This window comes from Amphiura filiformis, chromosome 7 (genome assembly GCF_039555335.1).
Source record: "Amphiura filiformis chromosome 7, Afil_fr2py, whole genome shotgun sequence".
NCBI classification, from domain to species: Eukaryota; Metazoa; Echinodermata; class Ophiuroidea; order Amphilepidida; family Amphiuridae; genus Amphiura; species Amphiura filiformis.
In genome coordinates, this window is record NC_092634.1 from 28,191,318 (window position 1) to 28,208,648 (window position 17,331).

At 40.8% G+C, this 17,331-nt stretch overlaps 1 protein-coding gene across 1 annotated transcript in view; it reads right to left on the minus strand.

Annotated features, from left to right (window-relative positions):
- Positions 1-953: 953 nt before the first annotated feature.
- Positions 954-17,331, minus strand: part of LOC140156487 (uncharacterized) — a 68,179-nt gene continuing 51,801 nt past the window's right edge. Inside the window, exons 9-16 of the mRNA XM_072179430.1 lie at positions 11,559-11,837; positions 10,887-10,965; positions 9,993-10,103; positions 9,016-9,113; positions 8,140-8,220; positions 5,794-5,963; positions 5,026-5,071; positions 954-2,500 (exon numbers count right to left, since the gene is read on the minus strand). Coding sequence (XP_072035531.1) covers positions 954-2,500; positions 5,026-5,071; positions 5,794-5,963; positions 8,140-8,220; positions 9,016-9,113; positions 9,993-10,103; positions 10,887-10,965; positions 11,559-11,837 — 2,411 coding nt within the window. The remainder of the gene's footprint in view (positions 2,501-5,025; positions 5,072-5,793; positions 5,964-8,139; positions 8,221-9,015; positions 9,114-9,992; positions 10,104-10,886; positions 10,966-11,558; positions 11,838-17,331) is intronic.

Genomic DNA, 17,331 nt, shown 5'->3' on the forward strand with positions numbered 1-17,331 from the left:
ACTAACACTACTGCAATGCATTAATGACAATTTTCAGGTCACAATTGATAGACATAAATCATTTACTATATACCCTGTCAGGTATAGATTACAAATCAAGTTTCTGAATGGGAGATTCCATTGGAAATTCACACTCCCTCCACAGGGGGACTGGGGGTGTATGGATTCAACTGGAATAGCCCATTACAGGATATATTTCTCAGAATTCAAATGCTAGCATGTATGTGTGCAAGTATGACATTCAATCAGGAACCAACCGTAAGTCAAGCTGCCAATTACCAAATTGCACGGTTTTTGTTTGACTGTACAAAATGGTGACAAGAAAAAATACATAAAAAAGAAAAAGTATTCACAATGCAATTTTATGTGTCTGATGTGCTCTCAGGTCCCACAAAAATACTGTGCAAACGTTGCTATCCGATCCCTTAAGCATTATTGCCATGAATCATTTAAAGAGTTCAAATGCAAAACCCGATACATCCAGTTTTCTCAATTTGAAATAACGGCAAATATAACTGGTAAACCATGAAGAAAATAATGAGAAAATATGCACTACCTTAGCCTACTTTTGGTCATAATTTCAACCTTTTATGTCAGAATTTATGGTGTCAATTTCAAGCCAGCATTCTAGGGAATATGTTGGTTGCAATATCTCAATTATCAATTTTGGCATTTGAACTCTTCATTTGCACTTGCTTTAAAATATATTTTCTTGTCAAAAACAACTGAGAAAAAGATGGATTTTTTGAAAATCTGCATCATACTTGTTAGCCAAATGTACAAATACCGTACTTGAAGACAAAAAGAAACAAAGAGAGAGTACAGTAAACCTCATCTACCTCTTCCCCTACCCCTTCCACCCCTCATGCCTCAAGAGGTGGTCCTCCTCTCCCTCTATTGTTACCACGAAAACCTGGACCATTATTTCCCTCCCAAACCCACCAGGGCCACCTCTAGGCATGCCCCTGCCTCCCTCCCTGGAAATCCTCCTCGTCCACCTCGACCCCTGTCTCCCATTCCCCCATCACCCATCCATGGTCCGTCAGGACCTGGACCTTCCTCTCCAAATCGTTGCCAGGACCTTCTTCCCAATGTCGTTTCTGAGGTTGAAATTCATTGGGATCCAACAATGGTGGGGGCCTTCTTTCATCTCTTGAGTTGAAACGATTTCTTTCATCAAGATCTTGATTTGGTCCTGGAGGTCTGTTACCTTCAGGTGGGAGAGGTCCTCCAGGCCCTTTTCTTAGATCAACATCCATGGGGGCTCCTTGGTCAGAAGGAGGACCCCTCTGTGGTGGACCTCTATTATTATTACCATGGAAACGCATATCCTGATCTTGATCAAAACCACCTTCATCTCTTGGTGGGAATCTCCGAAAGTCTGTGTCTCCACGTGGAGCTGCATCTCCTCCTCGAAACCTGTCGTCCAAATCTTTGAATTCTTCTCTATTGGGCGGTATTCTTCCTGGTGGACCACCTTGTCTCATGTCCTGATCCATGGGAGATTGCTCTCTCCCAGGTGGTCCTCCACGTTGCTGCTGGCGTAAATCTGTATCGCCGGCCATAAAAGGATCAAAACCACCATTCGGTCCCCGTGCAGGGGGGCCACCTGATGGACTGTCTCTCGATCTTTGGTGTCTGAAATCTTCATCCTCTGAAAACCTGCCATTATCCTCTCTATGTCCTGGTGGAAACTGTGGATTTCTGTGATCTTGATCTCGGAATCTATTCCTGAGATCCACATCACCACCACCGCCACCTCCAAATTGTTTTCTAAGATCAACATCTTGTCCCTCAGCAGGATCAACTGGAGGACCTTGTCTGAAATCCTCATCAGCTGGCGATTGTTCTCTATTTGGTGTGTCTAGATTTAGGGACATTAATGATGGGGGACCTTTGTTGCGTGGTGGTGGTGGCTCTTGTTCTGACCGTGGATGAGGAGGCCTGGGTTGGTTTCCAGGCATACGTGGTCCAGATGGCTGGCCAAGAAGCACAGGTCGGGGACCCCGCATACCAGGGCCACCTGGCATTCTTGGATTTTGCATACCTGGCCCTGGATGCCTTGGAGGCTGACCATGAGGTGGAGGTCCTTGACCATGAGGTGGAGGTCCTTGACCATGTTGTGTGTCAGGTGGCTGTCCATGTGGAGGCCCTTGTCTATGGTGCGGATCAGGCAGCTGCCCATGAGGAGGACCTTCTTCTGGTCTTCGATGTGGATCAGGTGGATGTCCATGCGGACCCCCTTGTTGTGGCCTGTGGTGTGGGTCAGGTGGCTGTCCTTGCGGAGGCACTTGTTGCGGTCTGTGATGTGCATCAGGAGGCGGTCCATGAGGAGGGCCTTGTGGTCTACCAGGGGGCCCTCTTTGTTGTTCATGTGGTGGTGGCCCATGTGATGGTCCTTGAGGAGGCCCATGAGGTGGCCCTCTCTGTTCCATGTGTGGCATACCAGCTTGAGGAGGTTGGCCAGGTGGATGATGGCGTTGGTCATTTGGTGGTCTCTCTGTGCAAATGCAAACACGCAAAATTGGGAAAATTAATTTAACATCTCTGACATATTTGAAGCAATTAATCATGAACTATTAATGCCAAAAATTAACCAATTTATCCGCACAGCAGTGGAGTAAGTCCTAGGTCCAAAAATCCAGCGAGTGGCAACATTACCATATGGCCTACACTATTATGGATTTTCAAATTGGCTGGTTTTCAAAAGAAGCATCCGAATAATTCACTGAAAGCTGCTATATAATCATGTCATCTGATTATAATACATTTCTACATGCTGATGTAAATACAGGAATATAGTGAAGGAAAATATTTTGTTCAGTGTTTCACTGGAAGTTTACATAATGGTGCTGTTTCTATCATGGTCTCTTTGATTTCAAACTTTTTCCTTTTCCCCTTTTAGCCATGAAGCATTATTGTGAACCACAAAAGTAGAGAAGGAGAATCAGAACTCACTGCCATCTTTCTTCAGGCATGGGGAATAATTGTGGGTACTCCTGTTTTGCCTGGAGTATAATACAGTAAGCCAAAGAATTAAGGTACCAGTTGTGTTCACCCCTGTATATTCTAAATAAAGACAAATATGTCCAAATTAAATCAAACAGCTCTGTACTCTTTAGCTCTAATTTAAGACCTTATTTGTTGAGAAATAAAGAAACAGTGATCTAAAAACTAATAAAGAAACAAAATCAAAAGTTGCACTTTTGTGTTCTAACCAATGAAAGCATGACGCTAGTTTTAACATGCTAAGCAATGGAAACACGGCGTTAGTCTCTTGTTTGCGAACGCTTTGTGTACAAATCAATGGTAAATGCAATGGAGCAAACTGCAACTTTTAAATTGGCATCTTCTTGGATTTTTGGATTGTCGTGTCTTTATTTCTTGAACAATTTCAACGAATGAGGTCTTAAATTCGAGCTAAAAGATGTCGATATTGGCTGCTGGTTCCAATTATGACATGCCTGACTTTGGTTAGGATATACACTGGTGAATGTAACTGGTACCTTAATTTTTTGGCTTACTGTATATAGGGACTAATCGTTGAGGGACTAATTGTTGCTTGTATGCAATACTCGCACACAGCAGGCACTATTTCAAAATGCTATATTTCAAAACCACAGTGATCGCATGAAATGAATGACACAAACAATTCAATATTTATCATGCAGAATTGTTTTTGGATGTTTTTGGTCGGCAGGAACCCGAATACCAGCTATTATAGCTGACAACGCCAATATACAGGGTGGTATAGACGAATCCGACGAGCCAAGTGATGGTCAGTATTAAGTCGGCCATAGCCGGGGGCAATCTGCGCCAAACTAGCTTAGTTTGTTTGGATTGCGATCCAAGACGCCCACTATTGCGAGCGCATTGGGAGCATGTAGCACTTGCGCCACGTCACGGGAGCGGTAAACGCTGCACGCCTATGATACTGGTGTCGCGTTAAATGGATGGATGGCCCCCAGCTTTGGCCGCCAGTGAGGTGTAGGAATGTGGCTTGTCGGATATGTCTATATATGAATCTGGATTCTCAGTCTCAATTTCTATGGTTTGAACACTGTAAAATTTATACTCCATTGCTGAGCGAGCGATGAGCGATTGGTTTGTAGCCAATAAGGTAGCATGGTTTTTGTTGCATTGGGAAAATTGCGCTACCTCATTGGTCAAATACCAACCGCTCGTCGATCAGTGACGGAGTATAAACAAAATGGTTTGGTATTACCTTCATATAAGCCTATTCAGAGTTAGACTATCAAGACAGGAAGAATACAGTTTAAGGTTGGTCTGAACCCTGGAATTATGGAAAATTTCGGACCTCATAACTGCTAAATTATTAGTCTAAAGAATATAAAAGTATACATTTTTAGAATGGAAATGACTTGATGAATTCATCTGTGAGGTCTGATTTGGGCCAAAAGGCTCATTTTTGGAGAAAATCCAAAAAAACAGGTTTTTGGCCCAAATTTTTTCGCACAACTTAACAAAAAAATTATTTGGCCAAAAAAATTTTTAAAATTATTTTTAAAACTAGATAAAAATATCTAGGACCGTATTTTTATTTTTTGAATTTCGACCAACTTTGAGAAATTTGCACCAAAATGGTCAAAAATGCAAAATTTTCAAAAAAATCATAAAAAAGCCTGATTTTCGCCCAAATTTCAAATATTTTTGGTGAAGTTGGTCAAAATTAAAAAAAAAAAAACAGTCTCTAGATATTTTTATCTAGTTTTTAAAAAATAAAAAAACCCTGTTTTTGGGATTTTCTCCAAAATGAGCATTTTGGCCCAAATTGGACCTCACAGATGAATTTATCAAGTCATTTCCATTCTAAAAATGTATAGTTTTATATTCTTTAGACTAATAATTTAGCAGTTATGAGGTCCGAAAGTTTCCATAATTCCAGGGTTCAGACCAACCTTAAGGAATAAGCTGCACAACTCCTCAATGAAGTCTTGAAAATAGGGTCATTTTGTGTAGGCTTACATGAAGGATGGACTCATGTCTTTGATTTCATCCACTTACCATGTGGTGCCTTATTGTTCATATGAGGTGGACCACCTTTTGCTCCCTGAAATATAAGATAAGAAATTAAGGATTATACAGAGCATTAGAAACCAAACGAAAGTAATGCAAAACAAAGTTTGTAAACATTTGAATTACCAAGTCGAAGGCCTATTCAGTGATCATAGCGAAGGTGTAAAAATTTTTTTTTAATAAGTTTTATAAGTCATTAAAAAATTGTCATTAGGTATTTTTGCTATGAATTCTTAGTCACTGGCTGTGGCTTAACTTGTTAGCTCTGAAATTCATTGGTTTCTGCATGCTGTCTATTACATTGTAACTGTGTCGTCACGGAAGACGCTTGTCGAAGCATGTGTATGTAGCGAGTTCTATAATAATACGGGAATGAGATAGCAGTACGCGTATCTAACAAGGTAAACAAGTGTCGTTCATTTCAGAAAAAGGGGAGTTTTCATGACGGTAACTTAATTTTTGCTTAAAAAAACAGTGTTTGGTTATTAAAATAATATTTAAATGACTAAGAATGTGCGCCGGCATCCACTACTCAAAATATTGGACCTGCCTGTCATCTATCACACGGTAGAGGATAGTAACAATAAAAATTCATATCGTTTATTCTCTAAATATTTGGCAAAAACACGGAAAACAGCAGTGTTGATCAACGTGTATAAATGTACTTTTTGTGTATCTAAGCTGCTATCTATGAAATGACATGACCTGTGTAGGTCATCAGTTCAAATCCATGAATATCAAATCAGATCCACTCACCTGTGGTGCGATACCAGGTGCCTTTAATTTGTCCCATGCTTTCTGGAATTCATCTGGAATGGGTTTGGCGTAGGGGACTTTACGCTGTGGTTGAGGCTTGAGACGTGCAAGCTCTTCTGCCGAGGAATCCAAACCTGGGATGGATGTATCAAGTCCTTCCATTTCTTCTTCTGTAAGATTTAGTACAAAATTTAAAAAACATTTAAACCTTTGTAAACCATAAGCTAAATATGCAAATTTACTTAGATTTCGGGCCCTTTCTGATGAATGTCGGAGGTACATTAATAGTAGGCATGTCCACTAAAAATTGAAGTACTTTTAAATTGATTCAGACCTAACTTTTTGGATGGGAATTGATGAAAGAAACATTTTGGCGTTTAAATAATCTTAATCGGACGTTTCATTCCAGAGATATGGCCTTTCGAGTGTCACGGTTTTATATAGGGCTGCTAGAACATGTTAAAAGTTTAAGTCCAAAAGGAATACTAACAGAAAGTGCAACTTTAAGGTACTTTTTCTTAATGTATTTATTAACTATCTTATCTGGAACATTATATTTGCTTATAACAACATGAAAATAAGATCATCCTGAAAATTTAATCGATTTTGTTGACATACAACAAAAACTATAAGACCTCAAAACCCATGGTTTGTTTGTTGAAACCTCAAGCATGATCATAGATGGCCGCCACGGAAAATATCTCCATAGAGGAGATGAACAATAAGTGCATTTTTAAGGTCAGCACATTTTATCTTCAAAAATTATTATATTTCATCATGGCATAAGTTTGGTAACATTAATCACTACCAATTTTGAGAAATTTGCTCTAACTCAAAGGTTATCTTTACTACATTGAGCAATACACTGTGTGCATGGAAGCCATGATGGTCCCGGTTTTTATACTCCCTATGAAATGGACATGGTAGTGAGAAGTGCACGGGAAGTGCATGATTTGAGATGGGCATGGTGAGGCTTAAACATTCTTAAATTTCTTAACATCCTACACATTTTGTCTTCATAAATAGTTAAATTTTATGAGTATGTAAGTTTGCTTGTCTGATTCACTCTAAATTCGGAGATAATTGCGTTTGAACACCTGATGCACGGAATGGTGTCACTTCAACCTGTTGTAGTTCTCATCTCATTAATTTTTCATTAAAAAAAGTTGATCTCTTCATGCAGGAAGGTCCTCTCTATTTACTGACCAAACAGGAAAAAGTTTGGTGAATGTTTTCTGGTGGAATCAGGAATTTCTTGAAACACCCTGATATAGGCCTACATTTGGATCAAAACAAGTATGTACGCCATATAACATGCCTGGGATTTCTTGTATCGATCAGTTTCTCCATAGACAATACGTGTGTGAGTGCACGCACACAGTAAATGAAAAATCGTTCTAGTGGAAACTGTATTGAGAGTGGGCATCCCTATTAATAGGTCCCCTTGACTGATAAAACCAAGATGGTAGATTTGCCATAGCATATATGGTGTAACCTTAAGTCGGTTATTTTTTACATCATATCTTTGATTTTGGGAGAGGTATGTTAGAAACTTAGTCAAAATGCTAGACAATTCAGAAATGTGTATTATTGATGTGTATGGCTTTAGTTAGCGTACTCCACATACTATTCTTAAATTTGCTTGATTTTGGACTAGCTTAATTTGGCCCAAGTTGGAATCACAAGATGGGACACTGCCTGATTTTCCTCCCAAGAAAGCAACACCAATCCTAAACCAGCTCTCTCTGGTTCTGTTATAATATTACACCAGAGGTTGGCAAGCCCCTGCAGACGTGCCAAAAGTGGCACATGATATGGCAACTTTCCATTCTTTTTTCCATGTTCCAACATCATGAATGTTAACTACACTATGACCAGCTTGTAAATATGCAAGAATTATTTGTTTTCTTGTTATTTTGCGCATCAATAAAGTCACAACTTACGCCTCGCCTGAGTAAATTCACAAAAGCGTGTGTCAGTCAAGCATTACTCAAACAGTGGTGTACGCCAAGCTGTCTGTACCCTATTCTATATCAATCCACTATGTTATGAATCCCGCTGATTACGAGCTGATCAGAGTATAGTTGTGTCTTTTGCTGGTTGCAGTATTAAATCCTAAGCTTAATACACAAGAACACAAGGGTGTTTTTAGGCATGCTGTAGGTGCAGCGCTGACGTCATTACCTAACTTGATGCAAAGCTAGGTATAGAGTCCCAAAACCGGACACATTCTCCGCTTCATGGCATAAACAACAAAACAATACTTTGACAGTTGTACTGGGCTTCAGCACTGTGATCATTGTACTATTACCACTTATCAATGTTATAGATCTTATGTCTACTTACCATCTTCTTTCTTCAGATGTTCAGGGAGACCAAATTCTAATCCCAAACCTGGCACTACTGGTCCAGCTGAAGCATCATCATCTACAAAACAAGGAAAAAACATTGAATCCACTATGGTTAGAACAATTAATAATAAAAATTCCTTTAAAAAAGGAATGGGGCGCCCAACTCCATCTCTTTAAAGTGGATTCAAACAAGGAGTAATCAGTGATAGAATGCACTGACTACTTATAGATCATGTAATTTTTGTATGAGAGCCAGGAAAACACTTAATTCGGGCTAAAAAGCCTTCAGGTGCAATTTTTTTTTTTTAAGTTCCTGAAATTTCTCATCTTCTATTTGGCCAAAGTGACAAAGCTTGCCAGATTTTCATAAAATAGGTCTTTTGGTAAACAAACTTAAGATTTTTTGAAAAATGGAAAAATATAGAACGGGTCTTGGAAACCAAGTCTTACATAATGTGTATCCAAAATTAGGGGACTGCTTTTTACCTGGACTCTAAGGAATCTAAAATATATCATCATCATTTCAAAGGGCATTTTGTGATCCACAGCATCAGATTTTTATACCACTAGAAATCTCTGGCTACATAATGTTTATGTGCAAAAATTTTCTTGCAGATTAATAATTCGTTTAGCAAAAATACAGTGAAATTTGAATTACGTTCTGGTACACCAGAACGAAATTACAACACATTGTCTATTGAGCAGTGTAATACACATAACTCGCAAACGCGAAATCGGAATTAAATGAAATTTTGGGAATAAGCTTTTTTCGTGAATATCTACTGGAAAATGTCATAATAAGAGAATGCTAGGATCACATAATACTCCTTTAATAGAAATGCTTGGTAAAGAATTAAACATGATAGCATACCATATTCCAACATTTCCTCTGCAGTACCGATAGGTAGTGTGTTCAAGTTGTATCTGTCTCTCATTCTGTCACCAGGTCTATTTCGTGCCCAAAATTTGCTGCAAGTAGAAACACATGAGATTAGTTAAGCCTTTACAATTATATTGATGAACAGATATTATATTCTTCATAAAATTTCATTACTATGAAATAGATGCATTTGTAAGATTGTAGATTAATGTCTACAAAGTAGACTTTGTGAAAGTGTCACAACAGTGAATAATTTTGGGTAATTTGTCAATCAGAAAATCTAATCAATTTCATAAACTATACTTTCTTTTACTCACTTTTTACAAAACCAAGCGCTTTTCAAATATGACTATTAATAGTTTCCAACACTTCTTTTGTAATATTACACTCATTGCTTTTCTGATGAACACATGCAAAAGCATTTGTTTTCAGTTCAAATTGGTCACAAATTTATAGTTTAAATCACACTAAAACCAGCATGGGGTGTGAGCTGTATTAGCTGTGACATTAATTCCACAAATCCAAAATTGGAATAATGCTTTGCATTAAATTTCATAACATAGTTGATTAGCACCTTTCAGTCCATTTGTCTGAAGGTTTATTGGTCTAAAAAGAAAAGGGTTAAACTTAGGATTTAGGTTATTATTAGGGATAAGGTTAGGGTTAGCATTAGGGTTAGTCTTAGGAATAGGGTTAGGCTAGGGTCAGAGTTCAGGGTCATGTTTAAGGTTAAGATTAGGGCACAAGGTCATGATTAGGGTTAGGGTGAAGTTGAAGTTTGAGGTTAGAGTAAGGGTTAGGGAATAAAAGTAAATGGGTTTTCGGACTAACAAACTTCGGACTATTGACCTGTAACCCCGTAAATGACATACTTAATCACCTGAAATGCAAGTTATGCCAAATTTATTTAGGGTCACCACACCTGCAGGCTGGGTGGGTAACTTTGGTTTTCACACTACAGTACTTACATGGAATGATCATTAGAGCCTGAGCATAGTATATGACCCAGCGGATGCCACGCTAGACTCCACACAATACTGTCATGAGCTGACTCAATGGCTCCAACCTCCTTGTCATTGCTACAACAAAAATAGTTATAAAATAAATAATAATAGTCAAAACAATTCATATGACCAATACTATTACAAGTAGAGAGAATCCATAGGTTTAAGTGGGGTTTTCTGATACTCAAAAACTACAAATAGCTCTTTATTTTTTTATACTGACTCCAGGGGATGATATTATTTTTATTTCTCTTTGCAGAACAAATCTCTTATTGAAATCATGGTTTTTATCAGCACTTAGCAGATTGTGTAGCACAGAGATGGGACAACATTTTTACCCATAAGCCCAACAATATTTGTTACCAAATTATGTGGGCCTCACACACTTCAAGTATAGGCGAAAGTAGACCATGACATTCTGCGATAAAGCGACTTTACACAATGGGTACAATAACAGGCTGATAACTAAGGGTACTTTTGTTCAAAAACCTTGTTTATTGGGTTTAAAGAAAACATAACCAGAACATTTCTAGATGCTCTCGCGGCCCACCGACTGTAGGTTGCCCACCCCTGGTGTAACACTTAACAGCTTATATGGTTATACAGCTTATAGTCTGGTTTATATCAATTCACAGTAGTATGCGAAAAACACAATATCCACTGCTAGGACTAGGCATACAAATGCATTAGCTGCCTGGTGAACAAAAGGGTTAAATGCCAAGGTTAAACAAAGACAATTGACACTTTTGTGCTCTGGGCAGCCAATGCAGTTAGTCATTGTGTGCTACAAGAAGTTGATATGATACCCCTATGGGAAGAAGTCTTTTTTTTTTTCATCTAAAAAAGTTCAACTCTTACCCGATTTGCCAGAAGAGAAGTGAGCCATCAGACCCACCGCTTACGAACAGATCCTCATGGATAGGATGCCAGGAGATTGCTGCAAAAACAAAAATAGCAAGAAATATATCTTTCAAAATTCTTATGTCAACACGACAGAGTCCAATATCAGTCTATATGCTGCTCTTCCATATTCTGTTATTCTATACTGAACTAAACGGCACAAATACCTATTTTAATCAGTGGTGGCACCACAGGGGGCATGGCAATTTTGCACTGCCACCACGTCTGCCTTATGGCTTTACCCCAGTTGCTCCTCTCCCATCAAAACAGAGTTCATGCAAAAATTCCACTTCTGTGTCAAAATTGATATATACTTTAAGGGTAATTTTCACACATCCCCTGAAATTATCTGTGGCAGAAAAATTGGGGCCAACCCTGATTATTATAGGTCTACATCCATCTTTTTATTTGGGGGGGGGGGGGGAGTGCAGGGAAACTGTTGGTTGGGTAGCATTGTTTTTAGCAGGTAGCATTCAATTACAGGAGCCCCCATCTTGTGTCAAATTGCCATTCAAATAGGGAAAGAAGCTAGGTAAAAAGTACTATATGATTAAAACCATGGTCAAAAGAAACTTTGTTTTAACTGGTTGTCTTGACATTCATTCTGAATGAATTTTCAAATGCACCTACCTGTTGCCTCTTTCTTATGGCCCCTGAATACGTACATCTCCTTCATTGTCCTGATATCAAATAATTTACACAGATGATCCCTAGAGGCCGTCAACAACCAGTTGCCATTCTGATTCCATTTCAAGCCCATCACTGTGTTCTTGTGCGCATGCAGTGTTGCCAACGAGTTGCCGGTGCGGGGATCCCATAGCTTGATGGGTTGCTGGTTGTCTTTGCTACCTGAGACTACAAGGCCTTTCTGTGGGTGCCAGTCAACCGCTCTGACGTCTGCACCGTGACCTGGATCACAAGATGGGAATTTGATTTGAATATATTGACACCCATGGCTCCATATTTATATTTTCCCAAGGTGTTGCAGCACAGCCTAAATATACAGAAACTTGCAGTGCATCATGAAAACACTTATGAAGTCCTTAAAGGCCCATATTCAGTGATTAGCTCATTCAGAAAAATTTTTTAAATTTTAAAATTCAGTTTGTGGTACCTTTATTAGTAGAATAGATGTGCTAACATAGCCTGTTATTGGTTAAGACTTAAAGCAGTGTATGAAAGACAAAATATGACATTTTATTTAAGCTGTAATATCTCTACTAAGTATAGATATTACGACTCAAGATTGAGAGCAGCTTTCGATTTATTTCCAATATTTTGAAGAGCACATTGTGCTTCATGGCCTATATATTGCGACTTGAAACACTATACACTGATCCTAGTCACATAAAAAGTTTTCCTTGTTGATTGGTGGTGCACTGTAAAGAAATCTCAATTTTCGAGAGTAAAACTAGAATTTAGGAGAAAACCTTCTAATACTTCATTTTTATTACTATTTTGTCCTGCAAAAAAGTACTTGTAATTCTATAGCGTTATCCTTTTAATTATAAGCTAGCAGATGCAAACTAGATTTCAGACACAAGTAGTAAACAAGTGTCAAAAATCCAAAGCAAAAGCTGATAATCGTGTTGGAAAAGGTTAAGGGATAGCCTGGGTCCTAAAAGTGAATTGTATGAGTATTACTTTATGCAGTTCATGTTGGGGTGGGTGGATTTGTTTACAGCGCTAAACAAGGTCCATGGTTGGCTGCAGTTCAGTCAGGTGTGTTCAGTCAGATAATGAAAGTTATATGTCCTTGGTGTAAGGCTTTTTACCTGACGTCCATGTTTGATAGTAGAAAAATGTAGGAGTGTGTGTAGGTTTGATGCTGCATCTGCAGTAACCACTTGTTACAAATAACTAGAAGGGGTTTGGTGTACTGTCTGTGATGCAGCATTTGCCACAAGTGTGCATGTGCATTGGTAAATGCCGGCATATGAAGACCCGTACCAGAACACACCCTACACAAACGAGGATGCACACCTAACCGAGGACGTCCTCGGTTGAACTGACCTTACCAGGAGATCTCAAATAGCATAAAAACACGTTGGGGGGGGGTTATGGACAGGTCCACAGACGGTTGTAAGTATCCAATCCCTGCAACGTGTGTAAATGAGGTCCACGGTATGTCGATTAATTGCTGATGTGTGTGTCCTCGGTTAAATAGGATTTAGCAAAAGAGAGGAAAGTCAAGGTCCTCGTTTGACGGCATTTACAAACAGGGGTGTGAGGGTATGTGTGGGGGGGGGGGGGTCGGGGTGAGTTAGCTATATAGCCACCCATGCACTCACCTTTTGGGATAAAGAGTTTGTATCTGAGATGTTAAGATTAATACATTTGACAGATGCTAATTATATTTATTGCTGTTTGTAACTTTTCCCTTTAGTTCGACCATAGCAATACAAATTTGAACTCACTGAAGCTGCTGATGTAGCATGTTGCATTCCTAATATAGGCTGTGAATGTTTTAATAAGATAAAATTTGGTTCAGCAAACCTCAATTAATTTCTAGGTAGACACCGGTTTGCATGTGTTTTAAACATACCTGGAGTAACTTTTGTTCAATTACATCTTGCAATTCATCAGGTGTGATATTCCAGAAGTTCAAAATTCTGCAATATCCAACAACCCACAAGTTTATCTAGTTCCAAAAGCTTATTATTCCAAATCAATGGGTTTTTTTTTTACAATTTATATGATCCACATGCATACTTCTGAAATCCAAATCAAGGACCTTCAAATTTGATAATTACGATATGACCCTGTTTTGCTATGCACTCTATGTGCTCAATCTAATTATGTAAGGTGTTGAGTATGTGTGCATAATTCATACTTGAGATATGTGGCTGCATCAGTGGTTTGAGTGTGTGGGGTGTGTGGGGTGTGCATGTCAAGTCTGTGGTTGGATTGATGTTTTAAGTGTTAGGTGTAGATGTCCAAGGTATGTGGATGTAATTAGTAGTGTGGGGTGTAACACACCTTGCATGCATCACCTACAGTAGATGAATGCATGCAAGGTCTATGGTTGCATTACTGGTTATGAGTGTGTGGTGCGAGGTCTGTGGTAGTATTAGTGGGGGTGAGTGTGTCGGTGTATGCATGCGAGGTTTGGTTATGGGTGCAGGGTGTGTGTACGTTTGAGGTCTGGTTGTATTGGTGGTTATGGGTGTAGGGTGTGTATGGTTGGTATTTGTATTAGTGGTTAAGAGTATGGGGGTGTCCGTGCATGTGAGGTCTATCAGTATTGGTCCAGGTGTGTGTGGGGGGGTGCATAGGGGTGGGTGTGAATATGCGAGATCTGTAGTTGCATTGGTGGTTATGTGTAGGTGGGTGTATGTGAGGTCTGTGGTTGTATCTATGGCTACGAATTACGAATGTGGGGGACTGTGTGCAAGGTCTGTGGTAGTATTGGTCGTTATGAGTGTGTCGGTGTGGGAGTGTGGCTGTAAGGTCTGTGGTAGTATTGGTGTTTGTGAGTGTGTCGATGTAGGAGTGTGGCTGTAAGGTCTGTGGCAGTATTGGTGTTTGTGAGTGTGTTGATGTGGGAGTGTACCTGCACGGTTTGTGATTGTTTTGGTGGTTATGAGTGTGTCGGTGTGGCAGTGTGGCTGTAAGGTCTGTGGCAGTATTGGTGTTTGTGAGTGTGTTGATGTGGGAGTGTGCCTGCGAGGTCTGTGGTAGTATTGGTGGTTATAAGCGTGTCTGTGTGGGAGTGTAGCTGCGAGGTCTGGTTGTATTGGTGTTTGTGAGTGTGTTGATGTGGGAGTGTGGCTGTAAGGTCTGTGGTAGTGTTGGTGGTTGTAAGTGTGTTGATGTGGGAGTGTGCCTGCGAGGTCTGTGGCAGTATTGGTGGTTGTTAGGGGTTGTGAGTGTGTTTGATGTGCCTGCGAGGTCTGGTAGTATTGGTGGTTATGAGTGTGTCGATGTGGGAGTGTGCCTGCAAGGTCTGTGGTAGTATTGGTGGTTATGAGTGTGTCGGTGTGGGATTGTGCCTGCGAAGTCTGTGGTAGGTGGTTATGAGTGTGTCGGTGTGGCTGTAAGGTCTGTGGTAGTATTGGTGTTTGTGAGTGTGTCGATGTGGGAGTGTGCCTGTGAGGTCTGTGGTAGTATTGGTGGTTATGAGTGTGTCGATGTGGGAGTGTGGCTGTAAGGTCTGTGGTTGTATTGGCGTTTGTGAGTGTGTCGATGTGGGAGTGTGCCTGTGAGGTCTGTGGTAGTATTGGTGGTTATGAGTGTGTCACGTGTGGGAGTGTAGCTGCGAGGTCTGTGGTTGTGTTGGTAATTATGAGTGTGTTGGTGTGGGAGTGTGGCTGTAAGGTCTGTGGTAGTATCGGTGGCTGTGACTGTGTCGATGTGGGAGTGTGCCTGTGAGGTCTGTGGTAGTATTGGTGGTTATGAGTGTGTCAGTGTTGGAGTGTGGCTGTAAGGTCTGTGGTTGTATTGGTAATTATGAGTGTGTTGGTGTGGGAGTGTGGCTGTAAGGTCTGTGGTTGTATTGGTAATTATGAGTGTGTTGATGTGGGAGTGTGGCTGTAAGGTCTATGGTTGTATTGGTAATTATGAGTGTTTTGGTGTGAGAGTGTGGCTGTAAGGTCTGTGGTAGTATTGGTGGTTGTTTGGGGTTGTGAGTGTGTCGATGTGGGAGTGTGCCTGCGAGGTCTGGTAGTATTGGTGGTTGTGAGTGTGTCGGTGTGGGAGTGTAGCTGCGAGGTCTGTGGTTGTATGCGTGTGTTGATGTGGGAGTGTGGCTGCAAGGTCTGTGGTTGTATTGGTAATTACGAGTGTGGCTGTAAGGTCTGTGGTAGTATTGGTGTTTGTGAGTGTGTCGATGTGGGAGTGTGCCTGCGAGGTCTGTGGTAGTATTGGTGGTTAGGAGCGCGTCGGGGTGGTAGTATGCCTACGGGGCATGTGGTAGTATATATTGGTGGTTATGAGTGTGTCGATGTGGGAGTGTGCCTGCGAGGTCTGTGGTAGTATTGGTGGTTAGGAGTGCGTCGGTGTGGTAGTATGCCTACGAGGCATGTGGTAGTATATATTGGTGGTTATGAGTGGTGGTTATGAGTGTGTCGATGTGGGAGTGTGCCTGCGAGGTCTGTGGTAGTATATAGGTGGTTATGAGTGTGGGGGTGTGGCTGTAAGGTCTGTGGTAGTATTGGTGTTTGTGAGTGTGTCGATGTGGGAGTGTGCCTGCAAGGTCTGTGGTAGTATTGGTGGTTATGAGTGTGTCGGTGTGGGAGTGTGCCTGCGAGGTCTGTGGTAGTATATAGGTGGTTATGAGTGTGGGGGTGTGGCTGTAAGGTCTGTGGTAGTATTGGTGTTTGTGAGTGTGTCGATGTGGGAGTGTGCCTGTGAGGTCTGTGGTAGTATCGGTGGTTGAGTGTGTCACGTGTGGGAGTGTAGCTGCGGGGTCTTTGGTTGTGTTGGTAATTATGAGTGTGTTGGTGTGGGAGTGTGGCTGTAAGGTCTGTGGTAGTATTGGTGGTTATGAGTGTGTCGGTGTGGGAGTGTAGCTGCGAGGTCTGGTTGTATTGGTGTTTGTGAGTGTGTCGATGTGGGAGTATGCCTGCGAGGTCTGTGGTAGTATTGGTGGTTATGAGTGTCGGTGTGGCTGTAAGGTCTGTGGTAGTATTGGTGTTTGTGAGTGTGTAGATGTGGGGGTGTGCCTGCGAGGTCTGTGGTATTATTGGTGGTTATGAGTGTGTTGGTGTCGCCATGTGCCTGCAAGGTCTGTGGTATTATTGGTGGTTATGAGTGTGTTGGTGTGGCCGTGTGCCTGCAAGGTCTGTGGTTCTATTGGTGGTTACGAGTGTGTCTTGTAGGTGTGTGCCTGTGAGGTCTGTGGTAGTATTGGTGGTTATGAGTGTGTTGGTGTGGAAGTGTGCCTGCGAGGTCTGGTAGTATTGGTGGTTATATGAGTGTGTCAATGTGTGAGAGTGTCTGGTAGTATTGATGTAGTTTCCGAGTGTGTGTGGGTGTAGGTATTGTTGGTTATATTGGTGTGTGGGGTACGTACATGTCAGGGCTGGTTGTAACGGGTGTGTTAAGCTCCTCCCCCTTCAAATTGGCTCAAATTTGGTGTGCAAAAATTTTGGTCCCATCGGGCCAATAATTTTTGCGCTACAGCCCGCATTTGTTTGCGATTTTGGCCAACATAATCCTATTTGTTTTCAAATGACAACATGTCAATAATCTGTTGGTAGTGGTCTCTTTGGAAAGCCGAGGTAATTTCATGAGTAATCCATCTGAGCAATTTGAAGTATGATGAACATGTGACCTTTAAGATGACCTTGTGGATCATGTGACCTTGAGATGAACTTTGATCAGAGCTGGAAAGCACTTCAAAAATATTATACCAACCAAATTCATAATATTCTGTAGAAAACATGTGGGGAATCATTTTCAC